The sequence below is a fragment of the Grammomys surdaster genome, unplaced genomic scaffold, assembly GCF_004785775.1.
Source record: "Grammomys surdaster isolate TR1022 unplaced genomic scaffold, NIH_TR_1.0 125698, whole genome shotgun sequence".
Classification (NCBI taxonomy): Eukaryota; Metazoa; Chordata; class Mammalia; order Rodentia; family Muridae; genus Grammomys; species Grammomys surdaster.
In genome coordinates this window covers 2042281-2052290 of record NW_021620534.1, presented here as the reverse complement: position 1 = coordinate 2052290, position 10010 = coordinate 2042281, and the positions used below count along the sequence as shown (strand labels likewise).

The 10010-nt window shown below is 45.9% G+C and overlaps 1 protein-coding gene across 3 annotated transcripts in view; it reads left to right on the top strand.

Annotated features, from left to right (window-relative positions):
* The window catches only part of Pccb (propionyl-CoA carboxylase subunit beta), a 59934-nt gene that overhangs the window by 28103 nt on the left and 21821 nt on the right, over window positions 1-10010 (top strand). For 2 of the 3 annotated variants that reach the window (XM_028788069.1, XM_028788068.1), the window contains one exon: window positions 6514-6732. The exons of the other annotated variant lie outside the window; for it this stretch is intronic. In XM_028788069.1, coding sequence (XP_028643902.1) covers window positions 6514-6732 — 219 coding nt within the window. The remainder of the gene's footprint in view (window positions 1-6513; window positions 6733-10010) is intronic. 3 annotated transcript variants of the gene reach the window in all.

Below are 10010 nucleotides of genomic sequence, written 5' to 3'. Positions count from 1 at the left end.
CCCTTCCTCCCCTCCTCCCCTCCCCTTCAGTCTCTTGTTAGAAAACAAACAGGCATCTGAGAGATAGAAATAAAATAAAACGGAAACAAAGTAGAAAAGAGCAAAGCAGACATAAAGAAGAGAGCCCGAGAAAAGGCACAAGAAACAGCCAGCGAGACGCTCATCCACCCACTCAGTAATCCCGTAAAAACACAATTCTGGAAGCTGTGATATATATGCAATGGGCCTGCCGGGTCAATAAATAAAAATAAAATATAAGAAATAAGTTAGAGAGTGGGGAGGGAGGATGACAAAGCCCTGATACAATGTTATAAGACAAGGAACCTGTTTTCTTCCCAGTTGAGACCTCCTTGGAGAACACTAGGTTTTCATTGGCAAATGGTTGTCACTGGAGATAGCTTCTGAGTTAGGGATGGGGTATATGTTTACTTCTCCTTTCAGCTCTAGGACCCTTTCCAAGCCACGGCTCCTTTCTAGCTCCGGGTCTGGTGCAGACCCGTGCACGCCCTGTGCATGCTGCCCTGCTCTCTGAGTTCGCATGTGTGTCGGTCCTGCTGTGTTTACGAGCCTTAGTTTCCTTGGTGTCCTCTGGATCTGAGACTCTTTCACTTCCTCTTTGGCAGGGTTCCCTGTGCGGGAGGGATTTGATAGAGACACCTGCTTTAGGCCTATGATTGGGGGGTCCCCCTCTCTCTGTATGTTGTCTGGCTGTGGGTCCCTGTATTTGTTCCCGTCTGCTGTAGGAGGAAGCTTCTCTGATGATGGCTGAGCGAGGGACAGATTATAGGAGAGTGTCACTAGGAGTCATTTTATTGCTCTGTTCCCTTGGCTACTAAACTAAAGTTTAATAGAACTGTATTTGGTTTTCCTCTAGATCCTTGGGCTGTTTAGTCTCAGCTTCTTGGTCACCCATGCAGGGTCAAGTATGGGTTCCACCTTGTGGAGTGGGCCATAAATCCAATCTGATACTGGTTGGCCATTCCCATAAGCTTTGTGCTACCATATAAAAATAAATAAAAATATTTTTTAGAAAGGGGATGAGAAGAGCAGTTTAGAGGGAACGCCAGCATCCCAGTGGGAGCGGGCAGCATACTGCCACTGGAGACCAGGTGTGGCCAGAGATGGGATGTGAAGTGCAAGAGAGGGTATGGGTGTTTTGATTATTTGTGTATATGGGTACCATGTGGATGCCCAGTACCTGTGGAGACCAGAAGAGAGCACTGGATCCCTTGAAGCTAGAGTTAACTGGCAGTTGTGAACCATAATGTAGGTGTTAGGAACCAAACCTGGGTCCTCTGGAAGAATAGCTAGAGCTCTAACCATTGGGCTATCTTTCCAGCTCCTCAGTCTTTCCCTCTGCAACTAATTAAAGCACAATTGTCCTGTTAAGTGGAAACACTAACTGTGACCGTTCCCTGCCTAGTACTGGGAATTGTACCTGTGCGATCGGCAAGTTCTCTACCGCTGTGTCACACCGATGCCCTTTTTCTGTTTTGACCTAGGATCTCACTAAGTTGCCCATATTGGCCCTGAACTCGTTTCTGTAGCCTGTGTTAGCCTTGGACTTCTGATCGGCCTGTCTCAGCCTCCAGAAGGACTAGGATTACAGACAGGCTTGTGCCACCAGAGCCTTTTCAAAAAGCTTATTCAGAGTGATTATAATGCTCATTTGGGGGTAAGAAGGCTTAAGAAAATATAAACATCTCACAAAATAACAGGAAGTGCTGAGCCGTGAGCTCCGTTGAATTCATCAGACAGAATTAAGATAAGTGTATTGGGCACTAATGATAAAGGCTCACTTCTGGGGAAGGGGCTCCATTGGGAAAGTACTTGCCGTGCAGACATGTGCACATTTGGATATCTGACATTCGTAAAAACCTAAGCACAGGGCCGGAGAGATGGCTGGCTGCTCTTCCAGAGGTCCTGAGTTCAACTCCTAGCAACCACATGGTGGTTCACAACCATCTGTAATGGGATCTGATGCTCTCTTCTGGTGTGTCTGAAGACAGCTACAGGGAATAAATAGCATAAAAAAAAAACATGTACATAAACTAAATAAACAAATCTTTAAAAAGAAAAAAAATCGCCGGGCAGTGGTGGCGCACGCCTTTAATCCCAGCACTTGGGAGGCAGAGGCAGGCGGATTTCTGAGTTCGAGGTCAGCCTGGTCTACAGAGTGAGTTCCAGGACAGCCAGGGCTACACAGAGAAACCCTGTCTTGAAAAACAAAAAAAAAAAAAGAAAAGAAAAAAGAAAAAAGAAAAAGAAAAGGAAGAAAAAAAGAAAAAGAAAAGAAAGAAAAAGAAAAAAAGAAAAAATCTGAGCACACTGGTGACAGCTCATAATCCTATCATGGGGAAGTAGAACAGGTTCCCAGGAGTTTGCTGGCCAGCTAGACTAGCCAAGTCTGCACACTCCAACCAGACGAGCCAAATCTGCAACCTCCAACCAGACTAGACAAATCTGCACATTCCAGTCCAGGTTCAGTGAGAGACCCTATCTCAAAATACAAAGTGGAGAAGCAATCAGTGTCAACTTCTGGTTTATAGATGTGTGCTCATGTGTGCAGGCCCCCACATACATGCACACAAAAATACTACAAATACATATATAAACATATATACACAGATAAAGTCCTATTTGGGGTCACATCTAATGTCAACAAGATCCCTGCGTGTGAGGTCCAGTCAACATCCCTCAGCAGTTGGCCTCAGCTCTTTCTGACCCGTGGAACATCATGCTCTTGGTTTTCCTCTGCTGTCTCATCCCTTTAGTGACTTCATCTTGTCACCTGACTTCAGGTCCTGCTGTCTATGTTGTCCTCAAATATATTCACCAGGATCTACTTTTATAACCGCTTTTCCTTTCGAACCTCAGTAAATGTCTCACACTTACCAGACACACCCAGCATTTTAGGACCTCACTAAGGTCCTTGTTCTTACAGCAAGCTCTCTTACCCACTGCTCTCCCTGGCCTTCCCCATTTCACATGGAAGTCTGGCCCTCCAGGGCTTGTGTGGGACAACATAGTGACTGATATTTCCCCTTCATATCCCACGTCATGGCATCCTATAGCCCCACTTGGGGGATATACGCAGAGTATAATCAAACTTCTTCGTACCCTGCTTTGACCAAGCATATCATTTCCCACCTGGATTATTGTAGAATTCTGGCTGCCTTGAACAGAAGGACTGTCTGCCAACCAGCCAGTTGGACCACCCTCACGCCCCCACTGGCTGTTAAGCACCTGATAGATGCCTTGAGAAAAGTACACTGTAAGGAGGGCTGGCCACTGACAGTTGAAGGTTCAGCCTCAGTCAGAACTATTTCAAACAGTTGAGACTTTTTGCTGTCACCAACTTTGTTGAGTTCTGGACGACCCTGGTCTATCAGTTGTACTACTGTGATGTGTGCTAATGTGTCCCTTCTCTGGCTAGGGGTAAGCAGGCTGTTGCTTGGGAGAAAGATACCCTCCCAAGCTATCTCCTGCAGCAGGAGGCCCAATAAACAACTTCTCCTTGTCTTCTTTTAAGTGGTGTGGGGTGAGTGGAAAACTCTGTGATTAATGTGGTTGAGAGCACTTACTGCTCTTCCAGAGGATTCTGGTTTGGTTCCCAGCACTCATGTCAGGCAGTTCACAACTGCTTGTGACTACAGGTCCAGGGAGTCCAGCGCCCTCTTCAGGCCTCTGTGGGTACCTGCACACATGTGCTCCCCACGGCCATACATTTAAAAGCAGTTGAAATAACAGAAGGACAAAGCTGAGGCTGCAGAAGTGTGAACTGCTCTAGAGCCAGTCCATGAGTGGTCTCTGATTACTGGAAGAATTCCAGCACCTATAAGGTCAAGAGTCCCCCACCCAAGGCCACTGAGCTTTGACACCGACCATTGTCAGGGCCGAGTCTAATTCCTGAGTCTGCTCAGAGACTGCAGTGACAGCTGCTGAATGCTAAGGGATACCAGCTCCTTTAGCCTGTGTAGGAGCTGAGTGTTTGTAGTGCTCAGAGACCTGTTACCTGAGGCCTGTGTCTGAGCTGTAACGATAGGGTACCACCTGTTGCTGCTTCTGCCTTCCTTCTGCTGCAGCTTGCTACTGTTACATGCTGAGAGACACAGACACTGCAAAGCAACAGCCCTTGAGCAGTTTCTCCTGGCCTGCCATGATTTCTGTCTGGACAGAGTGAAAAGACCTCAGCCAGATTGGTAACACAATCACCCTTGTCAGAGATCATTTGACTGAATAGGTGAGGGTTTATTTCTGGGCTGGCTGCTCTCCCTCATTGGCATAGACTGCTTTGATTACCATTAAGATAGAATAAATTTTGAAATAAAAAAGGATAGGCCAAGTGTTGTGGTGTACACCTTTAATTCTAGTGTTTGGGAGGCAGAGGCAGGTGGATCTCTGAGTTCTAGCCTGGCCTACAGAGCAAGCTCCAGGACAACCAGGCCATACAGGGAAACCCTGTGTTGAAAACTTAAAGAAAAAAGTGTGAGACCTCAAACTTTTTTTTTGTCTGATTATTTTGGCCATCTGCAAATCTATAAAAGTTCTATGTCAGTTTTAGAATGGGTTTTCTGTTTCTGCGTTAACAACCTTATTGGGGTGTAGGTTGGGGACACATCAACTCTGCCTGTTGCTTTAGACAGATGGACAACTGACTTAAGTGTAGCTTCTAGTGGTAGTTCGTACTGTACTCTCAGAACTCAGGATGCTGAGACAGGAGGATTACTGCAACTTTAGCAGCAGCCTGCTCTGCACAGTAAGCATTGGACTGGACAAGGCAATGTTATGTGCCATGCCCCATCTCAAAAACAATATGACAAAACAAAACAAAAAAGTGTTAATTTTGTTAATGTTTTCAGCCGCTAGACCTTAGTTTTATTGTGTTTGTGTTTGTTGTTGCCTTTCTGTTTTTCTAGTTCCTTTCTTCAGGTGGCTTTAGGTTCAGTCTCTCCCCACCCCTATTCTTCAGATGTAAACCTGCTTTGCAGCCTTTTCCAGTATGGCCTCTTGGTTTTCCATTGTCTCAAGATCATTTCTGATTTCTCCTGTGATCACTCCATCAGCGCATAGATTCTTTGTTTTGTTTAATTTCTAAATGTTATGAATTTTCTGTTCCTGCTGCTGTCTGTCTACAGTTTCACTGCAGTGTGATTGATTTCAGTCTTGTGAAGCCGATGAGTCATATATTATGGGAAACGGTTTACTTAGACCCTGCATCCCAGGGTCTTAGCCCAATAATGTCCCAGGTAGGTTTTTCTTTAGTACAGGATCCATGTGATGGTCTGAATATGCGTGGCCCAGGAAGTGGCACTATTGGAAGGTGTGGCCTTGTTGGAGTAGGTTTGTCACTCTGGGCGTGGGCTTTACGACATCATCTTAGATGGCTGGAAGCCAGTTTTCTCCTAGCAGCCTTCAGATGAAGATGTAGAACTCTCAGCTCCGCCTGCACCATACCTGCCTGCATGCTGCCACGTTTCTTCCTTCATGGTGATGGACTAAACCTCTGAACCTGTAAGCCAGTCCCCGTTAAATGTTGTTCTTATAGGAGTTGTCTTGGTCCTGGTGTCTGTTCACAGCCGTAAGACCTTAACTAAGACAGTCTATTTTGGGGGTCACATCTCTTTGACCTCCTTTGACCCAAACAGTTTCTTGGTCATGATGTTGATCATTATTCTTCCTTTTTATTTTTATTGATTATTTTATTTATTTACATTTCAAATGTTATCCCCCTTTCCAGTTTCCCCTCCACAAGCCCCTGTCCCCTCCTCGCTCCCCTCTGCCTCTATGAGGGTGCTCCCCCACCCGACTACCCATTCCTGCCTCAGTGACATAACTTTCCCCTATCCTAGGTCATCAAGCCTCCACAGCACCAAGGGGCTCCCAGCTGGAGCCATGGGTCCTCCCCCTCTGCTCCCCCACCCCGTTCTCTTTGGTTGGTGGTTTAGTCCCTGGGAGCTTTGCGGGGGTGGGGTGGGGTGTGTGTGTGTGTGGCCATCGGTCGGTTGGTTGATATTGTTGTTCTTCCTATGGGGTTGCAGACCTCTTCAGCTCCTTCAGTCCTTGACCTCACTTCCCCATTGGGATCCTCGTGCTCAGCCCAATGTTTGGCTGTGTACATTCAAGTTTGGTGTAGCTCTGGCAGAGCCTCTCAGGGGACAGCTATGTGCTGGGTATTGAACCTAGGGTCTTGAATATTCTAGGCAGAGGAGATGCCTTCTGAGCTATGGCCCAGGTCCTGATTACTGGCATTTTTCAAGGTTATAAGATAAGTTCCTTTGCTCTCCAGTGTGGATTTATCCAACATGTCCTAAGGATTAGATTCATGGTCGGGAGCCTTGGTCTATAGCACTTGTGGTGATGGGTCCTCCACTGGGACACCAGTTGTGCACTGTGTCCTGTGCCTTCTTCAGGAGTTTGTCACCCCCACATCTGCCCATTGTGACACTAATTTGCTAACAGGTTTGTCTGGATCTCGATTGTTGCTCTCCTTCACTTACCTACACCCCTCAGATCGGTCTGGACCGCTCAGATCTCCTCTGCAGGAGATACACTGTCCTTGAAGCAGTACCCGTTGATATTATGCAAACCTATTCATCCTCCATGACTGTGGAAGGAGCTGATGGAAGAGCCCGGGTTCTTTCTACCCTGCTCTGCTCACACTGGGCTCTGCCCACACTGGTGTGCTTGCCTGAAATCCCAGCAGCAGCACCTCTGTGTCAGACCAGCAAGGTAAGATGGCTCAGTGGTTAAAACACTTGCCGTGCAAGCCTGAGTTTGATCTTAGAACCCCTGAGAAAGGAGAGAACTGATTCCCCATAGATGTCTCAGACCTCCATGCGCAAGTATCATGGTATATGTGTGCCAGGTCCCTCTCTCTCTTTTTCTCTCACATGATAGTAAATAATAACCCCACCCCTTCCCCAGCCTCTGGAAACCACTAATCTATTTATTGCCTGTATTTTTAAAATTATAATTATTTTATGTATATGGGTATTTTGCCTGTATATATGTGTATGCCCCATTTGTCTACCTGGTACCCGTGGAGGCCAGAGGACTGTGTCAGATCCCCTGGACAGTGGAATTACAGATGTTGTAAGCTCCTGTGTGGGTGCTGGGAATTGAACCCAGATTCTGTATAGGAGCAGCCAGTACTTGTGGGCACTGAGCCACCTCTTTCCCCTGCATGTTTGCTTTATCTTTTCTGGAATATAATGTAGTTGAAATCACCTCATTTCTTGGCTACATGGAGTCTCTTCAGACTGACTTCCTTCCCTAACTTAGTCTTATACATTTAAGGTTTCTTTCTTTCCTGGCATGGTAGTTTGTGTCTTAGTACCAAATACTACTTCATTATCTATATCTTTCAGGGGTTATTTTTTTCTCTTCACCTGCTGAAGAACATCTTGGTTGCTTCTAAGTTTCAGCATTACTGCTGTAAACATCTGGGTCATGTGTGGATTGAGGCTGGACATCAGCAGATGGCTTGGATAACCCCAAAGAGCACATTGCAGAATCAGGTGTTGAATATAGATTTAGTTTTATAAAAAGCTGCCAGACTGTTTTCCGAAGTAGCCACAAACCATGTATTCTCAGGGATTGAACCCAGGGTCTAGCCCAAGCAAGCATTGTAACAGCCGCTAGCCTTAAGCTAGACAAACGTTCTATAACGGAGCTTTGTTCCCACAGAGTCAAAGATCAGTTGACTTTGTGAGCTTATTCCTAGGCTCCATGGTTGGTTTGTTCTATTGGTGCTTGTTTTTTTGGGCAATTCAGTCAAAGTCTTGACTGCTATATATTTAGTATGTTTTAAGATTTATATTTGTTTTATTGTGTCAGAGTGTTTTGCATGCACCTGTGTGGGTACAGTGCCTACTGATGATGCTAAAAGATGTCAGATCCCCTGGGATTGGACATAAATACATAAATGTAATTTTAAAAAACTTTTTAAAAGAAAACACATATTTCACATGATGGTTACAAATTAAAGCCACAACTGATTCCTTAGAGTAATCCAGTATAAATAAATCCATTTTACATATAATTCTAAAAATTCCAGAAACTTGTTTATGGAAAACATAAAGCTGACTGGGTTCCCGGATGGGAGCATCACTAGACTGGAATCAGTTCCCAGACCCCAGGGCTCACAGTCTCCTGCTGACTGGTCCAACCTCAAGCTCCCTCACTGCAAATGTACAGCTTCCTTAAATAAAATCTCCAGTAGCTTAGAACAGGGTTCCTAGGTCTCATAAAAGACTGGGAGAGCATTAATCCTGGAAGGCACTTTTGCAGAATTTATATGTTTGTGAAAAATGCTGTAACTGAAGTTCTTATCACGATTGTTGTCAAAGTGGGGGTCACAACCCACCCGAGGCAGGTCCTGCCACCATCCTCAGTAGAAATTAAAGAGTCAAATTAGTGGAAACTTCAAGTATGGATGCTCACTGTCCACATTTGGAAAGGGGACGAGGAGATCTAGGGAACCCTGAAGTCAGTCTTCAGTCCTGCAGTGAGACTAAAGTTTAAATAGAGGAACGTACGCTTCCAAGCAGGTCTGGTCAAGATGTGGTCCCACCCTCCACAGACTCATCCTCCTCCATCCTCATCCTGCAGGTGGTCTGACAGTTTGGTCAGTAGCAATCTGTGAGGTCTTCCAGGGAGACACATTCCCCCTCTAGCTGGTGCCTGTTCCTTCTCTAGATGAGATTCCTGGGGAAATTCTCATTTCTTTATGATCCATTGTTTCCATAGAGCAATATATTGAGAGATTCAAGGACCTACTTAGATTGTCTTCATGTCTGCATATCGATCACTTTATTATCTTAGAATGTCAGTTGCAGCCTGAGAAATGGACGGCACCGGACTGTCTACAGAGTTTTTCAAATATTTTGAAATTTATAAAACAGACTTCTAGGGTATTGTGCTTTTGGTGTTTGTGACAGAGGCCTGATGAGCCATCTATCAGAATGTGAATTTTAGCCCCGAAGGAAGTTCCTGAAGTCTTCCTCAGTGGGAATTATTCTGGATATTGTGGTGGTATAAAACTTCAGAACAGTTTTCCATGATGGGTGTTTTTTTCTGACAGGAACTTGTGATCTAACAGCCTTCCCTATGGGTTTTCATAGCTGCCCAGCCTCTGTTTTTATTGCCCGGTATTGTAGGATGACTTCAGATCTAGTCTTGATTTGGTGCCGAGGGGCCAGCTCAGTCTGGTCTTTGAAGCACTTGGTCTTCCTGGGCCAGATACGTACTGTTTGTTTTGCCCTCTCCCAACTGGTTCTGTCCGGTTTATTCAGTTTGGCTGGAATGCAAAGCTTCAGGACTAGAAGTGTGTTTCCAGGTACTGGGCCATTTCTAGGCACTGACTGTCTCAGCCTGTATTGTATTCTCTTCCCCCTTCTCTCTGTGCTTTAAGATCTAGCAGTTGTTCTAATCAGACTGCAAAGCATTGCTGATGCTCTGCTGAGCTTTGGCGTATCTGGAGGCAAATTCCCATCCCCTTTAAATTCCCACCCCCTTTAATACTCCACATTCTTGGAGGTATCCGCGTAGCTCCTCGAGTGTCTTCTCGGCTGCCTCCTCCCCTCAGCTCTTCGCAGCCTCTACAGTAACTTTCCCTTCTAGAGCGGCGCGCTGTCCTGTTTCTTGACGGGTGCCTATGTGCTATCTCAGAGAGACGCCTTTCCTGCTGCCACATTCTGCCACGTTCTTAGCCCATGTCGCTTCAAACACTGACTTCAGGACATTTACATTATAGCTACCATGGAGTGGGGAACATTGGGGGTCATCAGCAGGTGTACGCCCCGAGTCCGAGCATGAACTGGGGCAACTTTGGAGTTCATTATGAGTGGCTGCCGAGGAGCCAGTGCTCCTTAAAGCGTGGGGAGGAACCCCACCTCATGCGCTGTAGTGTCTGAATTGGGAAGTTTTCATAGCTTCTGGTTAGGGAGGGTCCCCACTCTGTGTATCTATCGTGGAAACTGCACACTGCCCTGGTTGCCACTGGGGCT